This window comes from Cyprinus carpio, chromosome B1 (genome assembly GCF_018340385.1).
Source record: "Cyprinus carpio isolate SPL01 chromosome B1, ASM1834038v1, whole genome shotgun sequence".
In the NCBI taxonomy this organism is placed as follows: domain Eukaryota; kingdom Metazoa; phylum Chordata; class Actinopteri; order Cypriniformes; family Cyprinidae; genus Cyprinus; species Cyprinus carpio.
In genome coordinates this window covers 4,729,676-4,750,853 of record NC_056597.1, presented here as the reverse complement: position 1 = coordinate 4,750,853, position 21,178 = coordinate 4,729,676, and the positions used below count along the sequence as shown (strand labels likewise).

At 38.9% G+C, this 21,178-nt stretch overlaps 2 protein-coding genes and 1 pseudogene across 2 annotated transcripts in view; 1 reads left to right on the top strand and 2 right to left on the bottom strand.

The window, feature by feature from the left end:
- The window catches only part of LOC109079545 (DENN domain-containing protein 4B-like), a 25,146-nt gene extending 19,913 nt beyond the window's left edge, over window positions 1-5,233 (top strand). Inside the window, exons 22-24 of the mRNA XM_042716304.1 lie at window positions 980-1,145; window positions 1,223-1,281; window positions 4,259-5,233. Of these exons, the coding sequence (XP_042572238.1) occupies window positions 980-1,145; window positions 1,223-1,281; window positions 4,259-4,404 (371 nt within the window). The 3' untranslated portion in view covers window positions 4,405-5,233. The remainder of the gene's footprint in view (window positions 1-979; window positions 1,146-1,222; window positions 1,282-4,258) is intronic.
- bnc2 (basonuclin 2) overlaps window positions 1-21,178 on the bottom strand; it is a 414,953-nt gene that overhangs the window by 58,026 nt on the left and 335,749 nt on the right. The gene's annotated exons all lie outside the window — the stretch shown is intronic.
- LOC109048290 overlaps window positions 1-21,178 on the bottom strand; it is a 334,436-nt pseudogene that overhangs the window by 264,407 nt on the left and 48,851 nt on the right.

Here is a 21,178-nt window from a genome sequence, read left to right as displayed (position 1 = left end):
CCGAAAAAAATAAATGATGTGTATTTTGAGGCTCGTAAAGCATTTGCAAAGATTTGTTCCTTTACTAAAAACTGAATTTTTATGATTTTTTTTTTAATGTATCTATTCCGGGTCTAAACAGACATGAACGAGGGTAACACTCTGTAAGTGCCAAATGCCAGTAAAAATCAGCACTGGCGAGTATATGTAATCGCCTGCATTATTAAAGTGCACCTAATATGGGTTATGAAAGGTTCATATTTTGGTTTTGGGAGTCCCCCAGCAACAGGTTGACATGCATGCAAGGTCAAATAACACTTTCATTGTCTTATAAAATGCATTTATTTTTACCTTACTTGCTCAACGACTCCCAAACGATTCACTTAACGATTCATTTTTCAACCCCTTCTTTGCGTGACGCTAATCTGCGGTGATTGGTTGGATTGGTCTCATTTTCATTTCATCATGCCTGTGATGCCTTATAAAGCAGTGTTTGTGAGTGCAGTGCTGCTTTGTGTACAGCGTTACCGGGGAAACCGCTATTTTAATGCTCCAAAAGCGACACCTAGTGGCAAAGAATGAGTTTGCATTTTCATTCAGACCAACGTGAAAATCAACTGATGGTTTTCCGCAGCAAACACGCAGAGACGTAAATGTAAACCGGTATATCTATCCCACTGGGTTCAAGTTTTCCCGGGTCTGCGCGCACCAAGTGGGCGGGCAATATGTTAATGTTTCATGTTGACGTCAACGTGAAACGGCTTGGGATTTGTTTTAAAAACGACTCGTTTAAATGATTCAAAGTCGACTCTTTCTTTTGAGAGACAATAACTATATACACGCTGCACTTTCAGATTTAAAAATTTGCAGGATGTTTTCATTCACTTAGAGCTATGTTACACACTGCATGACAGGTAATTCTTAAAAATCCATAATGGGGCACTTTAATAATCTGCTGATTCCCGTTAATGATTGATGTGATTCCCCTCCCATCCTGCAGGTAGCGTCCCCATGCGCAGCTACAGCTGGCGGCATCACAACCATCCCTTCAGCCTCAGCTTCCTGGAGGACGTGCTGCGCTGGATCGGCATGAACGAGGTACACAAGGCCATCACGCTCTTCCTGGATACGGTTGGTAAGCAGCCCGGCACTCCGCGGATACAGAGGTGAGGCGTGGTGATGCTCAAGTGATGCTCAGGTGAGTCTGAATGCGACTCTGATGTGTGTTTGTGTGGATCTGCAGGAGTCTGTACAGAGAGATGCTCTTCCTCACACTGGCCGCCATGGGCAAAGATCACGTCGGTGAGTCGTGCTAAAGCAGCTAACTCCAATAAACAACAGCATTTATTTTTATTTCTGTTTTAGAAAGAAAACTTTAAAGTAATAGTTCAAAAAAAATTATAAAATGCAAGTCAATGGCTACCGTCACTCTGAGAGACAAAAACGCATATACAGGCAACACAAAATTAAACATTGACTTCTGACAATATATATTAAGGTCTTATGAAGCAAAACGATCAGTCTGTGCAAGAAACTGAACATTATTTACAACATTATTACCTGTAATCCAGAGCCTCAGACAAACAGGAAAATATCAGATTAGATTAGAATAGATTGAACTTTATTGTTATTGTGCAGAGTACACCTATAGAGCCAATGAACTGCAGCTTGCATCTAACCAGAAGTGAAATTAGCAATGTACAGTATATAAATATATATTAGTGATGCACAATATTATCGGACTGATATCGGAATCGGCCAATAATGACTTTGTACATATTGGAATCGGCCCGATATGAAAAATTATGCCGATAAGAGGAATACATTAACTCACATGTACTTAGAGTGTGCTAGTGATTAGATCACGTCATCAGTGTGGCTCACTCATTATTGCATTTAAACTGAGAATGCAGTACAGAATGAGTTCGGTGTGTGTGATAGAGTAAACTGTGCAGCGGCAGCCTCCCCCGGGTCCTAATGCTCGTCTGGTAAGTTTTAATTCCATAGGGGTCGCTGTTGGCCTACTTTTAATAAAATGAAAGTAAAATACCAAAAATAACATTTAGACTGTGTTTATGATTAAATAAAGCAGTAATTGATGTCGTAAAAATCATAAGTAAGTTTTTATTTAAAGGTCAGAAGCTATAGCTTTCAAACATGACACTTGTAAATTAAATAATTTTATATATACTGATTTATTCGTTAATGTGTAATGTTATATTTTTTAATCAAATTATGAGCTCTAAAAGATTTTTGCTTTAGACCATCTAACAAATGTTAAATCATAAAATAAAATGTCAAGGTTACTACTGCATCTTTCTGGAAAAAAAAAATGCAGCGATTTATATATAGTTATAGCTATTTTCAAAGCTTTGTTGTACTGTCATTATAAAACTTCATTATTGTTTATATGACATTATTGTTCTTGTTAAAAACTAACCAAAATTAAAAATAGTTTGCTTATAATTTCTACATAGGACAGACTTGGTGTTGTCTCCAAACAAAAGGAAATATATCGGTATTGGCATGGACTATCGGCAAAAATCCAACATTGTGCATCCTTTATATATATATATATATATATATATATATTCGTGTGCGTGCGTATTTCTAAATGGCCAGTGACCATAACAGTCTACATGACATTAGGAGGTAGTAATGTGAAAAGGAATTTGCAAAATATCAGGAGGCATAATAATGAATATTGTAAGTATGCACAGAAGACATGATATTGTACAGAGCATTTTTTTACTTTTTACACATTAGGTGGTCCATCTAGGATGTAGTGTTCAGTGCCTGAGATTAGAGTTCAGTAGGCTAACAGCTGAGGGAAAGAAACTGTTCCCGAGTCTGTTGGTGGGGGGATGTGGGGGGAGAGGTGAGCTTCCCTTAGTTTCCTGAAGGAGGTAAAAGCGCTCTTGGCCTTTCTCTTCAGAGTGGAGGTGTTGAGGGCCCAGGAAAGATCCTCCGAGAGATGAACACCAAGGAGCTTGAAGCTAGCCACATGATCCACTTCAGCTCCATCAATGTAGATGGGAGTGTGTGCATGGTTCTTCCTGGTTTGCCGTTGATTTACAATCAGCTCTTTGGTCTTCTGGGTGTTGAGTGCAAGGTTGTTGTTGGCACACGACGATTCTAGACGCTGAACCACCGTGGTGTCATCTGCAAACTTGATTATGGAGTTGCACAGGTATGCAGTCATGAGTGAAAAGAGAGAAGAGAAGTGGGCTCAGCACAGAGCCCTGTGGTACACCAGTGTTTAAAGTGAGGATGGAGGAAGTGTGGTTACTGATTCTAATAGACTGTGGTCTGTTGGTGAGAAAGTCCAGGGTCCAGTTATAGAGGGAGGGGCTGATGCCAAGATCAGTGAGCTAGGAGATCAGTTTGGATGGGATCACAGTATTGAAGATGGAACTGAAATCAATGAATACCATCCTGACGTATGTGTTGTTACTGTCCAAGGAGAAGTTGAAAATGTTTGTGAAGACCTCAGCCAGCTGATCTGCACAGGCCCTACTCAGCCAGGGATTCTTTAAAACAGTTTGTTTCAATGAACTGGTTTGTTTACGCAAGCATCCAATGATGTAATGTATATACAATTATATTATTAAATAGCCCAATAATGATGTGAAGCGTGGATATTTTTCATGTCTAAAGCATATAAAGTAAATAAACTAGTCTTCATCAGCTCACCTATTTACATAAGCAAATAGAAACCATAAAAACTGTAACTGTTTGTGTATATATTGTGACAAGTTTGTACATAATGTGTAGCTGTTGTGTTTTATACGCACCTCCAGTGAAAATGAATTTCCTCTCTGTTGACAAATAATCTATCTATCTATCTATCTATCTATCTATCTATCTAGTTGACAAAAAAAGAACCGGTTCAAAAGAATGATTAGTTTGTGAACTGAACCGCTTGCCTGAGGTTTTGGATTACAGATAATAATGTTGTAAATAATGTTCAGTTTCTTGCTCGGACTGAACGTTTTGCTTCATAAAACCTCAATATATCATCAGCAGCCACAGGGATTCATTTTGTGTTGTCTGATATGCTTTTTTGACTCTAAAAGTGACCGTAGCCATTGATTTGCATTTTATGAATTTACCAAAGACATGGTTTCAGCTAAAAATCTACTTTAATGAATAAAAAAAAAAATCACCTACATCTCACATGGCCTGAGAGTGAGTAAATTAACAGTGAATGTTGATTATTGGGTGAACTATCACTTTAACGGTAAAGATATTTATATTTTATTATGTTGTGTGTCCGCAGCTTTGTTTGATAAGCGTTATAAGGCAGCATACCTGCGCTTGAGCAGTTCTCTGAGCCGAGAGGAGCTGAGGAGGAAGAGAGTCCAGCCGCCCAGTCCTAAAGCTGTCGACTGCAGACGCTGCTTCCTGCTGCCGCTGGAGTGCTGATCACACACACACACACACATATACACACACACACACACTCCGCCTGTCTCATCTTGCCATCGTCTTCACGCTGCTTGAAGAGGAAACGCGAAACACAGTCCGAGCGCTTCTGCTGGTACGCTTACTACAGATGCCGCTGTGCATTATGGGAACGCGTGACCCTTTCACCAATAACTGCTTCTGTATCCCACAATGCCGAGCAAACTGACACCCGGCCGCCCCTCGGAAGATTTTATAGGATCTAATGTGGCGTCTGAATTTACCTCGTTTATTTCTGTTGGTTTGATCTCATGGAACTCAAAGATGAAGATTCCGGTTGTAAACGCCGGAAGGCATCATGGGAGTTTGTTGAGATGATCAGACTCTCACTGGTGTGAAGAACAGATCATCCATCGTTCTGTCATCATTTCCTCTCATTCAGACCTGTGTGACTGTCTGTCTGCAGTGAAACACACAAGAAGAGATTCTGAGAAATGAACCAGTGTTTTCTGTTCATATAATGACAGTCAGCAGGGTCCAGTGTTGCTTGGCTCCCAACATTCTTTAAAATACAGTTACATTTATTCATTTATCACATTATCCATTTTCAAAAAATTAGAAGACATGAGAAGAGAAAATGATGACAGAATGATGATTTTTGGCTGAACTGTCTCATTAAATGCATACATCATGGTTGAATTTGTAGAATTGATTTATGATGTTTTCAGTCATGTCTAATGATAATGTTTTTTTTGTTTGTTTTATTTTCTTTTTTTTTATAAATACAGTAGGATATTTTCTATATGTCAGGATATAATACAAAATTAAAAAAGGAACCAGATACATTCAATCCAGCTGACTTTCTGTACATTTCACAACAAATGTTTATAACCAACAGAACTAAAACAAAGTTACATTTGCAAAGATTCATTTAAAACAATAATTTGCCATGACATCAATGGTAATTTTTGTTATTGTTTTACAATTTTGTGTGTGATTCATTAATGAATATTTTGGAGATAAATGTGTTTTATTATTATTATTATTATGAAAAAATCTAGAAACACTTGACAGTAAGATTTCATTTGTTAATGCTTTATTTAAAATGTTAACTATTAATAAGCAATACATACATTTACAGCATTTTATAATTTTTGTTAATGTTGCTTAATGAAAATGCAATTTTTAAAATGCATTGTTTGCTCATATTAGCAGTACATTAACTAATGTTAAATACTTTTGGTTTTAATAATATATTAGTAAATGTTCAAATTTCCATTATATACATTAAGATGAATAAATGCTGTAGAAGCGTTTTTCATTGTTAGTTCATGTTAACTGTTGTAGTGAATGTATATTAACTAATGAAAGCTTACTGTGAAGAGTTAGCAGTAATCTCAGTGAAGAAGACTGGATTTTCTTTCATTAAACATGTGGTTCTGTTGGTTTCGAGTGTGATCTGCTGCGATTCATCTGCTCTTGTTCTGTTGTGTCTGGAAGCGTCTCGCTCTCGTTTGCTCTTCTGATCCATGTTTCTTGAGTTTTTGTGCTTGTCTCTGAGTTTCTTCTCCTGGACTGAAACGGCTGAACCCGGATCTGTGTTTAAAATCAGCGTTTCAGAGGAAAACGCTCGTGACCGTGGATTGACGCCACATTCATTAGTCTTAATTTTATTAAGGAGGAATATGAAGCTGCTAGAAGAGTTTAAGTGGCATTAGAGGAAGTGATGTAAGAGGAAGCTGTAGTTTGTGCTCTCATTCACTGCAATAACCGTGGAGCAGCCGAGCTTCACTGCAGCATGAACGTCTGCATTTATCAAGAGAACAGAGATTATAAAGCTGTTCAAGTTTTCATGTGTTTGCTGTGCTAATTTATATTGATGTGACCTCTGACCTTTGTTGTGAATGTTGCTTTGTTTTTTCTTTTTTTAAGAAAAGAGTTTTGAGGAACCAACATTCTGTGTGTTTCTTCAGATCACTGCCATGTGAGTGTGTTATAAATAATTAGCACAAGATCTTTGATTATACATACAGTACAGACCAAAAGTTTGGAAACATTACTATTGTACTAGTTTCTTCTGCTCATCAAGCCTGCATTTATTTGATCAAAAATACAGAAAAAAAAATGTAATATTGTGATATATTATTACAATTTAAAATAATTGTTTTTAAATGTATTATACTTTAAATTATCATTTATTTCTGTGATGCAAAGCTGAATTTTTAGGATCATTATCACATGATCCTTTAGAAATCATTCTAATATGATGATTCATTATCAAAGTTGGAAACAGTTCTGCTGCTTAATATTTTTTCAGAACATGTGATACTTTTTTAGGATACTTTGATGAATAAAAAATAAAAAAAAAAAAAAAAGCTATGTTTTTAAAATATAAATATTTTGTAATAACAATATACACTACTGGTCAGTAATTTGGGGTCAGTAATTTTTTTTTTCCTTCTTTTTTTTTTTAAATAAAATCAATACTTTTATTCAGCAAGGATGTGTTAAATTGATAAAAAGTGATAGTAAAGAAAATATATATTATTAGAATATATATTATTAGAATTTTTTTTTTTATTTTGAATAAATGCAGTTCTTTTTAACCTTTTGTTCATCAATATATTAGACAGCAGAACTGTTTCCAACACTCATAATAAATCAGAATATTAGAATGATTTCTAAATGATCATGTGATAGACTGGATGTTACATGTGACACTGAAGGCTGGAGTAATGATGCTGAAAATTCAGCCTTGCATCACAGGAATAAATTATTTTTTTTAAGTATATTCAAATAGAAAACTATTATTTTAAATTGTAATAATATTTCACAATATTACTGTTTTTTCTGTATTTTTGATCAAATAAATGCAGGCTTGATGAGCAGAAGAGACTTCTTTCAAAAACATTAAAAATAGTAATGTTTCCAAACTTTTGGTCTGTACTGTACATACATACTTATACTGTATATGTATGTGTGTGAAAAAAATATATATTATTGCATATATATAATTAGAAAGAAAAATAAAACAAAAGAATATAATTAGCACAAGTATAAGGAAAACAGAAACATTTAATGTGTGTAAAGTATATGTATACAGTTGCAAGAACAAGTAAGTGAACTATTTTCAATTTTCCAGTTATCTGCATAAATTGGTCATGAAATATGATTTGCTTTTCACCAAAGTCACAAATATCAACAAACACAATATTTCTAAGCTGATACACAATCATCATCTTTAATGTCTTTATTGAGCACACTCATTAAACATACAAAGTGATGGTGAAAAAAAGTAAAATAAACACTAGGCTTCTGGTGTCACTAAATGCCAATTGTAGTCAGATGTTAGCAAACCAGGAGTCCAATCAATGAAATGAGAATAAAGGTTAGATCTAAACCTACCAAAAAAACCTAAACAGTGTCAGTGTGCTATTCACAAGCAGCATTAACCTATTTGAGCCATGCCTCACAAAAAAAGAGATCATGCATGTTGACATGCATGTAGCTGGAAAGGGTTACAGAGTAACCTCAAAGACTTTAGATATTCATCAGTCAACAGTTAGACAAATTGTCTATAAATGGAGTTGATTTGGTACTGTGGCTACTTTCCATAGAAGTGGGCAAGCCAAGATCTCTTAAAAGGCACAATGCATTAAGCTGAAAGAGGTGAAAAAAGCCCTAGAGTAACAGCTAAAGACTTGAAGGATTCATTATAGCTGGTTAACATCTCTGTTCATGAGTCAACCATGTGTAAAACATTGAACAGGCATGGTATCCATGGAAGGACACCACGGAGGAAGCCACTGCTCTCCAAACAAAACATTGCAGCACCCCTAAAGTCTGCCAAAGCCCACCTTGACACTCCAAAACACTACTGGGAAAATGCCTTGTGGGCAAATAGAACTATCTGGAAATAACTGGAGGAAAGGAGCTCTTATCTACAGTATGTCTACCCTACTTCACATGTGCCGACACCATGAATCATCTTGGCTAGATTGCGGAGATGTGGCAGGGGAATACAGTTCAACAGCCTACAGCATGTGGATCCACTAACATCAGTACAGGCCAGTACTCAACATGACACTTTTGATTGTACTGTAGCGACTCTAGCATTGGTCAATGCCAGATCATCTATTTTAAATGATTTCTTTGTATCATGAACGTTAGGTTATTATTATTATTTTTATTTGTTTTGTTTTGTTACTGATACATGGCTTAATGTCGGAGATATGAGCCCTTTCTCTGACCTTTTACCTATGTACTGCAACTTTAACACCCGAGAACCACTGGTCAGTTTTTAAAAACGAGTGGAAATGCTGATTAATCTTTGCCGAGAGTTCCCAGAGTTTTGAGGTGCAATCATTCACAGCATCCTGTATTATGTGTTCTTGTATATAGACCTCCCAGACATAACAGATTTTATACGTGAGTTTTTGGGTTTTTTGTCTGTAATTGTGACTTCTTTTCACAACTTTGTAGTACTAGGTGGTTTTAACTGGGTTTGCTGTCCATCGAAGCCTTTAGCCAGAGAGTTTTTAAATATTATTGACTTGTTTGACTTTTCACAGTTTATAACTTGCTCTACTCATCAGCATGGTGACACTCTTTGATCTTGGTTCTTCATATGGGTATGCCTTGTGTAATATTCATATCTTAGATCAGCGGTTCTCAATTCCAGTCCTCGCCACCCCCAGCTCTGCACAGTTTGTAAGTCTCTCTTTGTTAACACACCTGATTCAGATAATCAGCTCGTTAGAAGTGAGCTCCGTGCATGAACTGTGTTCCCATTGACATGGTCCCTACACAGTGTTCATTGCTCCCTACTCCCTGAGCAGGGGAAATCTGTTGAAGTTTACTTCACTTTGGAACATTCATTCTCGGATTTGCGCTGCGCAATGTCTTTATTCACAGACAAGTGTGACATCATAAACAACTGTAGATAAATAATTTAAATTCACGTCTCGCACACTTCACACACATACGTTCGAAAAGATCAAACATCTGAAGCGATAAGAGAAACATACAAAATGTGCAGAGCAGGGGGGCGCGAGGACTGGAATTGAGAACTGCTGTCTTAGATCATTATTTTTCTGACCATAACCCCATAAAAGGCTAATCTAAAATGTGCAGTTTTACTATATTGGGGGGTCTGGGGGATCCAAAAACCAGTCAGTATCTGGTGTGACCACCATTTGCCTCACGCAGTGCAACACATCTCCTTCACATAGAGTTGATCAGGTTGTTGATTGTGGCCTGTGGAATGTTGGTCCACTCCTCTTCAATGGCTGTGTGAGGTTGCTGGATATTGGCAGGAACTGGAACACGCTGTCATACACGCCGATCCAGAACATCCCAAACATGCTCAATGGGTGACATGTCCGTTGAGTATGCTGGCCATGAAAGAATACGGGATGTTTTCAGCTTCCAGGAATAGTGTACAGATCCTTGCAACGTGGGGCTGTGCATTATCATGTTGCAACATGAGGTCATGGTCGTGTGTAGTGTTTTGAGTTTGACCATTCCAGCAAACTTTAATTTTTCCAAGAAATACATTTTATTTCATTTTTAATGTCTCTCCATACATGGCACTATTTATAACCTTATAAGACTATATGGAAGCTGTGTATTTTTGTTTTAAAATAATGTATTGAGTTTTATGTTGTATGATGTCACTTCCTCTGATTGAATTGCCCAATCGCGTCCCGCTCTCATCAGAACAGCTTTGGACTTGAGCGAGACAGATACGTTGCAAATGTGCTCCTTGACATGGAGTTAAAATATATCAAATTGAGTTAAAATTGTGGTTGTTATCAGTGGATGACATGTTTTGATGCTGGATTGAGGAAAATAGTGTGTCCGTTTTATTTTTCAGTATATTGTGAGTTTTGTGTTAATGAGCTTCTTGGTTCTTAAATAAAATTAATAAAGGTGGATTATGTTCTTAAAACATCATGCAGTTAGACTTGTCAAAAGTATATTGTCATTTTATGTCTTCAGTTGTGTATTTGTAGCCATGTATTATCTTTAAGTCTTTAATCAGCTGCAGTTACAGTGTTAATGGGGACAGAGGTTCACTTTTCTCTCTTCTCACAACTCTCACAGACCAAAGAACAGAGTGTTTGTGTGGTGTTAATCCCTGTCCTGTCTTTAATAAACTGCAGGTATGTAATTGCAACAAAATAATTACCACTATACGATCATATTTCATTGTAATGTTAGATTGAAATAATTTTCTGTATTTTATATGAAATTATATGTGTGTGTAGAAATATATTTTTATTGAACATTCTATTATATTGAGAATATATCTAGCTTATTGAATTTATTTACCTTTATTGAATTTGTCTAAGGTTGTGTTGTATGTGATGTCTGATATGTGTTGAAAGAAAACAAATGAAACAAGACACTGTATGTAGAAAGAGTTTATTGTTAAATATGGTCAGAACAGCTTTGGACTTGAGCGAGACAGACGAAAGAACTGAGTGTTTGCGTGGTGTTTATCCCTGTCCTGTCTTTAATAAACTGCAGAGGTGCACCGAAGCCAGTGGTGTTGTGTTGTTCTTTATGGTGAGAGACGAAGTCCGCTGCACGTGGATGAATGGCACAACAATGGGCCTCAGGATCTCGTCATGGTATTTCTTAAAGCTGTAGTCAAGTCCAGCTTTGTCAAGTCCAAGTCCAAAAGTTTTGAGTCCAAGTCAAGACCGAGTCCAAAGAGGTTCGAGTCCAAGTCAAGTCCAAGTCCAAAAAGTTTCGAGTCCAAGTCAAGACCGAGTCCAAATGATAGAAAAAAAAGGATCCTCTTCAAGACCACATACTTAACTAATGTATGTGATGCGAGAGACAACATATCTCCTATACTAAGAAAATAATTTTACATTATTATTTGTAATGATCAAAAAGCATGTGCAAAGTAACAACTCTGTAGGACAGGGGTCTCCAAACTAGATCCTGGAGGGCAAGTGCCCTGCAGACTTTAGCTACAACTGGACTTAACACTATCTGGATGTTTCTAGTGTGTCTAGTAAGAGCTTGATTAGCTGGTTCAAGTGTGTTTAATAGGGTTGGAGCTAAACTCTAAAGGACACCGGCCCTCTAGGACCGAGTTTGGAGCTGTAGTGTCAAATTATTTTTATGTACTTTATTTACATTTTATTTACTTTATAATGCTGCTGTTGCTGACATTATGTCTGTGGTCAAAAATTAAAATGACTGATGCCTTGGCGCAGCACACACACGCAAAGCTCAGGATATGACAAATGCGCGCAGTTAGGAAGGGATACGTTTGGCTCTACTGGGCATGCACACATAAATACAGCGAAATTTTTGTCATACTGTACTAGGGCTTGTCGGAAACAATCGACTACTCGAGCATGTATTAACCATAATGCAAACAAAGAGTTTGCAAGTGCGTGAATTTTAGGATTACAATATTGCGTGGAGCTGTTACTTTCTATGACCTTATGTTGCATGCAAAAATAAAATACGTAATGTAATAATTGGGGAGTGCCTAAAGCCTAATACCTTATTCGGAATGGCATGGATAATGGCTTCAAAAACGAATAACGGACAAGGAATAATTCTGCCTGAATAATCGGCTGAAGCTGGCAAAGTCCGGTGTTTGCTAGATAACAGTTGAGTCATGTGATCAGCGCAATATTATACACAGACCTCCGTGCATCTCTCAGAAATCAGAGCTTGGAAGGAGTAATATCACCTATAGCTAATAGTACATCATACACGTTATATTATTTGTATATATTTAAAAGGCAATGATTTAAACTTTAGGCTACGATATGAAACGAATGAATGAAACAAGCACAGCGCGCTCACAATCAAACAGCCGTGTTGCGCGTCTCAGTCTCTCAAAAACCAAACCAGTTCTCTCTTAAGAGTAGGCTAATAATCAGCGTAGATACGGATACATTTTCTACTTGTCCTACATGTTTGCATCTTTATCTTTTGCTGGTTTGCGCGGCACACACACATTTGTTTAGTGAAGTTCACCAAACATTAAGACTCGCTTAAAGAGTTCTGCGTAATGAAAATGTGCGCATTGAATGGATTCAATCGTGTTCAAATGATCACTAAACATTTGTCATGACATCTCTCTGCTTGCATGATAAATATTATTTTAGAAATTAATAATTATTTTAGTTAAACACGACATACTTGTTCAGTGATAACTATGAAAAAAAGATAAAAATACTACACTACATCCTAACCCAAATAAGAAAAAAAAAATGATTTTAACATAAAAAAAAAAAATAATGGCTGTAACATGAAAATTTAAATATGTAATGTCATAATTATAAAGTTTTGCAAATTTACATATGTAATTGTCGCATAAGGCTATAAATTAATAAGCGTTTATTGAAAAAAAAAAACTATTTAATGTGTTTCATTTACAATAGCATGAACCACGAGTAGTACTCAAGTAATTTTTAAATAAAAAAATCGACTAGTAGAAATTAGTAGTCTTGCAACCCCTATACTGTACAACATTAATAAGTATAAGGTAAGTTTAAGGCTACCTAGGTGTAGACGTAAAAAAACACAATCTAACAGGTAGAAAATTAAATTAGAAACATCTAAACTTTTCAGAACGCAGCAAGTGCGCCGCTAGTCATGCACATCCTTTCCCATAACAAAATTGAAAGCTAAGCCAAGATGGAGAAACAGCTGATCATAGCTGTACAAGGATAGCCATTTTTAAAATGAAATTATTAGCAGAGCTACTGCAAGGGATTTTTAGTGCTGGAAATCCATTTATTCTTTGCTGAAACTTCTGCGTCTTCATGGAGAGCAGGCCATGGTTGCTTAGCAAGAGCAGACGCCACTGGAGCGCAAGCATAGCGCGCAGGCTACAGACAGGCGCAGATTTATGACTGGTGGCCCACCCCATCAGATTAATAAAAACAATTAATTTTTTAAATTTTAATAATAACTAATTAATAAATAATTTAATTTTGATAGTTTCCTGAGGACATTTAAGTACAGTAGCTACGAAAAATAGCTACAAAATAAAAATATTATGTCGGCATATCACGTGTCAGTCCAGTGATGCTATCACGCAACACCGCAGGCGCGGGCGCGTTTCAGACCGAACGTTTTCCGCGGCAAACTAACAGAGAGTTTCTCCGCAACAAACAGGATCCAAACGCGCCTGAGGTCATCCATGCTGACTGGACGCCTGAACAACTTGGCACTTCTGTCCTTTGAAAGAGAACTTATTGACAGTTGGGATTATGATGACATAATCAGCGTTTTCAACTCAAAGCCCAGAAGACTCCGCCTGGTTTAGAGCTCAGGTAGCGCTGTGTGTGTTTTTATGCTGGCCCGCCGTGGCATTACTGCCAGAGCCGGATTAAATAAATGGACTACACTAGGCAGGCTGCATTTTTTGGGCCCCCCTCCATCGATGTTATTTATGAATTGAAATCTGAAACTTACCAAAGTTACTAATAAAAGTTAATTCACATTTTACATAGCCTAGTCTTTGGTTACAAATTGGTTGTGTTGTATATTAAACAGAATCTATGCGTGCATTTTTATTTCCAAGTGATGATAGACTCAGCACAGCAGTACGATGATCCATACTATTCTCATGTTCATACAAGTGATTAGCACAGTTTTTCCAGTCATTAAATCCAGTGACAAATTGATTGTCTCTTATACTGAACAACTTGCACCATTAACAGTATACAGTGCCAGTAGACGGTGAGTACACTAACCATTTTCTTGATGGGTTTCTCCATTTAGCTTTTTTCTAAAGAAATGTTCCTTGGTTAAGCTTCAGTTAATGTCTCCATATTTCCTCTGTGATGCAGAGAAATCTCCAATATTTTGACAGGGATGGTTTAGTGCAAAGTACTCACGCATCCTGTCATCAATTTGGTCCCACTTTGCAGATGAGTAGCTTGTTAATACCCTTTCTGGGTCTAGAGGCTCCTGCTGCAAAACGATATTGGGCTCACTTCTGGCTGGCTGCTGTTCTTCCATCAGTTTGTCGTTCTGTGACGGCGCTGATGTTGACGGCGCGGGCGCCACAGTGTCTTCCGCCGCATCTTCCACCGCGTCTTCCGCCGCATTTCCCGCCGCATTTCCCGCCGCATCTTTCGCCGCATTTCCCACCGCATCTTCCACCGCGTCTTCCGCCGCATTTCCCGCCGCATCTTCGGGCCGTGTCTCCGGGCCTGGCTCGGCCTCTGGCTCTGCTTCTGGCTCTGCTGACTCGAGCAGGTTCACAGCTGTCGGACGGCTGCCCGACAGAAACTTCTTTAAAGCCCCCCGCTGTCTCTACTTTTGTTCCTCTGCATTTTTTTTCTTTTTACGTTTTGCCGCACCCGAAAGCATCTTGAATGTTAGCCTACTCAAAACACACCTGCCTGCTAGCTTTGTTGTCCCGCTCTGACCTCTGACCTCTGACCGCTGCTGACGTCTCCTCGGACTTAACTGGCTGGCGCCTCTATATAAATACAGTCATGGGCTGGCGTTAATGTGACGTAATGTAACAGTCTATGGTTAAGATAAACATCTATTTTTAGTAAATTAATAAATATTGAAATAAATTGTAGATAGGACATTTGTACATTTTATTTTATTTTTATTTTATTTTTATTTTTATTATGATTATTATTATTATTTTTTTTGTCCCTCTGTCTGGGCCCCATCCCGCCAATCGGGCCCTAGGCACGTGCCTAGTTTGCCTTTGAGTTAATCCGGCTCTGATTACTGCTGTTTCTGAAAGGATGGTTCGAGTTAGGGCTGGGCGATATATCTAACGATATAATCATGCGCATCTAGTCAGTAAAGCCGGTTCCCTGATTAGCGCTAAATCGCCATCACCTGCTTTCAAATGGAGGGGCATTTAATAGACAGAGCCGTAGATCACTGACAAGCTACGCAATATCGCGCTCATTATTGCAGATGAATCGCCTTCGATAATGAACCCGATATTGCGTAGCTTGTCAGTGATCTACGGGTCTGTCTATTAAATCAATAACTGTCTTGTTTGGTTCAGCTACAAAATCAGACATCAGAAGACTACAGAGAATGGTTTGGACTGCTGAAAGGATTATTGGTGCTGCCCTGTCCACACTTCAAGAACTGTATACACCCAGAGTGAGGAAAAGGGGTCAGAAAATAACTCTGGATCTCTCCCATCCAAATTATTCCCTTTTAGAACTTTTACCATCTGGCCGGCGCTTCAGAGCCACAAATACCAGGACAGCCAGGCACAAGAACAGTTTTCTTCCCCCAGGCAATCTACCTCATGAACAGTTGTATGTTCCCCACATTATGCAATAAAAATGTGCTATAATATTTTATTTATTTGTTACCACCTCCATCCTAGTACATCCCTGCACCTCATTCTATTCTATTCCACAGTTTACATACAGTTTATTTATTTTTCGATTTATTTTTCAGTATTTGTCTATATATTAATTAAGATATGTGCACTTATTTTTTATTGTCTGTGTGTTGTTGTTGTCTCTGTGTACTGGAATTTTGTATACAATTCCTTGTATGCACAAGTATGCTTGGCAACAAAGCTCTTTCTGATTCTGATTCTGATTTGAATAATTCAGACAGGATCTTTTCCAGGCCTACATCCTTGCTATTCTTAAGTGCCATGATTGCATTTTTTGTGTCAAGGTTTATTGGTAGATTGGGTATAGAGTCAAGAAGGCTGGGATCGAATGCTGTGGTTGGTGCTGGCTGGTTTTGGACTCCCGTGAAGTGCTCCACCTACAGACACTCATGTTCTTCTCGAGTAGGAAGTGCTTAAAAACCTAGAAGACATTTGTACAATATGTTTTGGCCCAATATCTAATGTATGGCATATCAAGTAATAACAGTGTGGGCAAATTTCATATTTTAAATTGCATATTTACCAGGTCAATCACACAAGAAATTAAGATTATATACAATAATGCATCTTAGCATTTGCAATTCAATATTTATATTTTAAATATTTAAAAAATTCAAAATGTATATCTTTCCTTAGACCCACCCTGAGTGAGCTGTCCGCCATTGTGTCAGGAAAGACAAGAATGTCTCTGATTAAGCGACTGAGGTGTTTTGTTGTTGGATGTAATAGTGAACATAGAAGTCGTCATTTAATCTTGACATCTAATTTGCTGAAGACGTAGAGGATTAATATTACTTTCGTTTTTGAAGGGAATGTGCCAATCCCCGATCTGCCTAAATGTGTCTATGTTCATGCAAATCATTCATGATCCAGCTTCATGTACAGAAAAAGTAAGTATAAGGGTTTTTTATGAATCTTTGCAAATCGCCTTTCCTAATATGTGCTAGTTAGCAAGTTTCGAGGCTCAAGTTTTACAGTCTGCTCATCACCTGACGGAAGAGAGGGGCGGGGTCAGCAGTGCTTATTAGCATTTAAAGCAACATGGACTAGAACAGCTTGCTGAAAACAGAGCTGATTTTGACAGGGTAAAAAGGGTGTTTTTTACATTACCACTGAGAAATTTTAACCAAAGTATGTTGTAGACGTTTCATTAAGACCCTAAAGAATCATATCAACTTGCGGAAAATGGGCATCCGATGACCCCTTTAAATTATAAACAATCTATAACCTGAAAATGAAAACCGATTCCACAGTTCATAATTAAATGCACAAAAATAAAAACAGCGACTTGTGACACCAGAAGACAAAAAAAAAAAACAGAAAAGGGCCGGTGCTACATGAAATGAATAATGAAAATGATTTATTGACTGTGTGTGATCATTTGAATTGAAAGGTAATTTTAATAGTAATAATAGAAATTATTAATGTGATACTACATTAAAAACTAAATTACTGATTTCAATCAACACAAATAGAGAAAAGCACAGAAACACAAGCAGGACATACACACACACTGATCTTACTGTCTATATTAGGATATATTGCACACATTTATTCTGACATTTATTCATTTATTGCACACATTTATACGTTATTTTACTCACAGAAGTTCAGTTGCACTATTAATTTCATGAAGAGAAAAGAAGAGACTTTATTATTATTTTATTATCTCACTGTTACTGATTCATCATGCAGCTCAAAGCATTATGGGTAGAATCTCTCATCAGTCTATTCTGATTCATCAACACAGTTTCACTGATGATACTCTCCTAACAACATTAAACCCAGGATAGAGTGGCTGAGTGAATGTGGTCTGGACTGTGTGGATGAGGCTCATTGTGTCAGAGACGCTGTAGAAGGACAGAGTTCCTGCACTGTGATCCACAAACACTCCTATTCTACTGCTGTTGGACTTCACAGGGAGATCAGTCTCTATGTTATTGTGTTTGAATGAGTAACAGGAGGGATAGCAGATCAAACTCCAGGACTGATCATTACATCCAAACAAACACTCATAACCCCGTCCCTTCCTGCTGATGCTCTTATATGACACTGATATAAACACACGAGTCCCACTCCACTCCAGCTCCCAGTAACAGCGTCCACACACACTCTCTCTACACAACACCTGAAACCAATAATCAAATCTGTCTGGATGATCAGGATACGGCTGCTTTTTTTTAGTTTGAATAATCGCTCTTTTCCTTTCAGACAGACGGAGCCATTGATTCAAAGTGTTCGGATCCAGAGTGAGCTGATGGGAATCTGATGGAGATAAAACACATCAGAAACAGGAATTATGAATCTGTTTGATCTTTTCATGTAGCTGAACTCTTCATGTTCAGTGTATCATCAGTGTCTCAGCACAGATGACCAGATATCTGTGCTAATCATCATTTACATCATCAGTTATAAAACTCTTCTTTCACCTTCTACAGGAAGAACATGAACACAGTGAGATTTTCTGCGTGTTTCTTACTGACTTACATTGTAAGAAGTCGTTCCTGGTTCTGGGAACAATGTTGGTGAGTGTTCCTGTGGAAATCAACAGACATGAACAGTGTGATTCTCATGATCCTGCATCTATTCCGAAGACATTTCTAATATGATGTTCTCCATGATATGAGATGATGATGTGTGCTTGTGTGTTTGCTTGATAAGATATGCTCTCGATGGCGCCGCAGACGGCTGCTTCAGTGCTTGGCTCTCCAGTGTTTGTACTGTTTTTGTTCGTTTTTCCTGTTTTTTGTTTAACAAACACGATCAGTTTCACCAGGGAAGAACTGCTGAACATTCGAGAGAACACACCACAAGATCTTTTACCGGATTTCAATTATTCAGACGTTTTACTGAACGTTGTTGTCGGCGGAGCAGCGGCGCTGATCAAACGCTTCAGGACGCGCAAACGGGGGAAACGAGCTGGTGCGCTCGTTAGACTCAGGAAGCGTGGATTTCGAACGCCATTGCCTAGCATCCATCTGGCAAATCTCCGCTCTCTACCCAACAAAACGGACGAAATCCTTCTGCTCTCTCGGACAAATAAGGATTTCTCACACTCTGCTGCTCTGTGTTTCACGGAAACCTGGCTCAATGACGCCATACCGGACAGTGCGCTCCATCTGCCGGGCTTTCAGCTGTTCAGAGCGGATCGCGACGCAGAATCAACGGGGAAATCTTGCAGGTGGCGGGACATGCTTTTACATCAATGAACAGTGGTGTACAGATGTAACTTTGTTAAAGAAGATGTGCTGCTCAGATCTCGAAACACTCTTCATTAACTGCAAGCCGTTCTATTCGCCGCGGGAGTTTCACTCGTTCATTCTGGTGAGTGTTTATATCCCTCCGCAAGCGCACGTAAGTCTGGCTTTACAGAAACTCGCTGACCAGATTACAGAGACAGAACAACAACACCCGGACTCTGTTTTAATCATTCTTGGGGACTTTAATAAAGCCAATCTCTCCCGTGAACTGCCAAAATACAGACAGCATGTTACATGTCCCACCAGAGACAGTAATATATTGGATCACTGTTACACCACAATAAAGGATGCATATCACTCTGTTCCACGAGCAGCTTTGGGACTGTCTGATCACTGTCTGGTTCATCTTATACCAACCTACAGGCAGAAACTTAAATCTGCTAAACCTGTAGTAAAGACTGTAAAGAGATGGACCAACGAAACAGAGCAGGATTTACAAGCCTGTTTTGACCTCACTGATTGGAGTGTTTTTGAAGCTGCTACCACCAATCTGGACGAACTCACAGAGACCGTAACATCATATATTAGTTTTTTTGTGAGGATATATGCATTCCTACCAGGACTTATTTAACATTCAACAATGATAAGCCATGGTTTACAGCAAAACTCAGACATCTTCGTCAGGCCAAAGAGGATGCCTACAGAAATGGGGACAGAGTCTTGTACAATCAGGCCAGGAACACACTGAACAAAGAGATTAGAGCGGCTAAAAAGACCTACGCTAAAAAGTTGGAAGACCAGTTTACTTCCAACGACTCAACTTCAGTGTGGAGTGGACTGAGAGCCATCACTAATTACAAGACACCATCCTCCTGCACTGAGGCTAATCAACGACTTGTTAACGACCTGAATGAGTTTTATTGTAGATTTGAAACCCCCAACACCCATTCTGACCATCTCTCTACACAACCGTTAACACCTCCTGCAATCCCCCTCTCCACACCTCCTGCTCTTCAAATCTGTGAAGATGATGTGCGCCAGGTCTTCAGGAAGAACAAAAGAAGAAAAGCACCAGGCCCAGATGGCGTTACACCAGCCTGTCTGAAAACCTGTGCTGACCAGCTGGCCCCCATCTTTTCACAGATCTTCAACAGATCTCTGGAGTTGTGTGAAGTGCCTTCCTGCTTCAAACGCTCCACCATCATCCCCATTCCAAAGAAACCCAAGATTACAGGACTTAACGACTACAGACCTGTGGCTCTAACATCTGTCGTCATGAAGTCGTTTGAAAAACTGGTTCTGGCTTATCTGAAGGACATCACTGGACCCTTACTGGACCCCCTGCAGTTTGCTTACCGAGCAAACAGGTCTGTGGATGATGCAATCAACATGGGATTGCACTTCATCCTGCAACATCTGGACAAAACAGGGACTTATGTGAGGATCCTGTTTGTGGACTTCAGTTCGGCTTTCAACACCATCATCCCAACAGTCCTCCAGACCAAACTGACCCAGCTCTCTGTTCCTAGTTCTATCTGTCAGTGGATCACCAGCTTTCTGACAGATAGGCAACAGCTAGTGAGACTGGGGAAATTCATGTCCAACAGCTGCTCCACCAACACTGGTGCCCCTCAGGGATGTGTTCTCTCCCCCCTGCTCTTCTCGCTGTACACCAACGACTGCACCTCAAAAGACCCCTTTGTCAAGCTCCTGAAGTTTGCAGACGACACCACACTCATCGGTCTCATCCAGGACGGTGACGAGTCTGCTTAAAGACAAGAGGTTGAGCAGCTGGCTGTCTGGTGCAGTCTTAACAACCTGGAGCTGAACACGCTCAAAACAGTGGAGATGATCGTGGACTTCAGAAGAAACCCCCCTGCACTCCCCCCACTCATCATCATGAACAGCACTGTGGCTGCAGTGGAGTCATTCAGATTCCTGGGAACCACCATCTCTCAGGACCTGAAGTGGGACAATCACATTCACTCCATTGTTAAAAAGGCCCAACAAAGGCTTGTACTTCCTTCGCCAGCTGAGGAAGTTTAACCTGCCACAGGAGCTGCTGAAACAGTTCTACTCAGCCGTCATTGAGTCTGTCCTGTGCACTTCAATAACTGTGTGGTTTGGTTCAGCTACAAAATCAGACATCAGAAGACTACAGAGAACGGCTTCGGACTGCTGAAAGGATTATTGGTACTCCCCTGCCCACCCTTCAAGA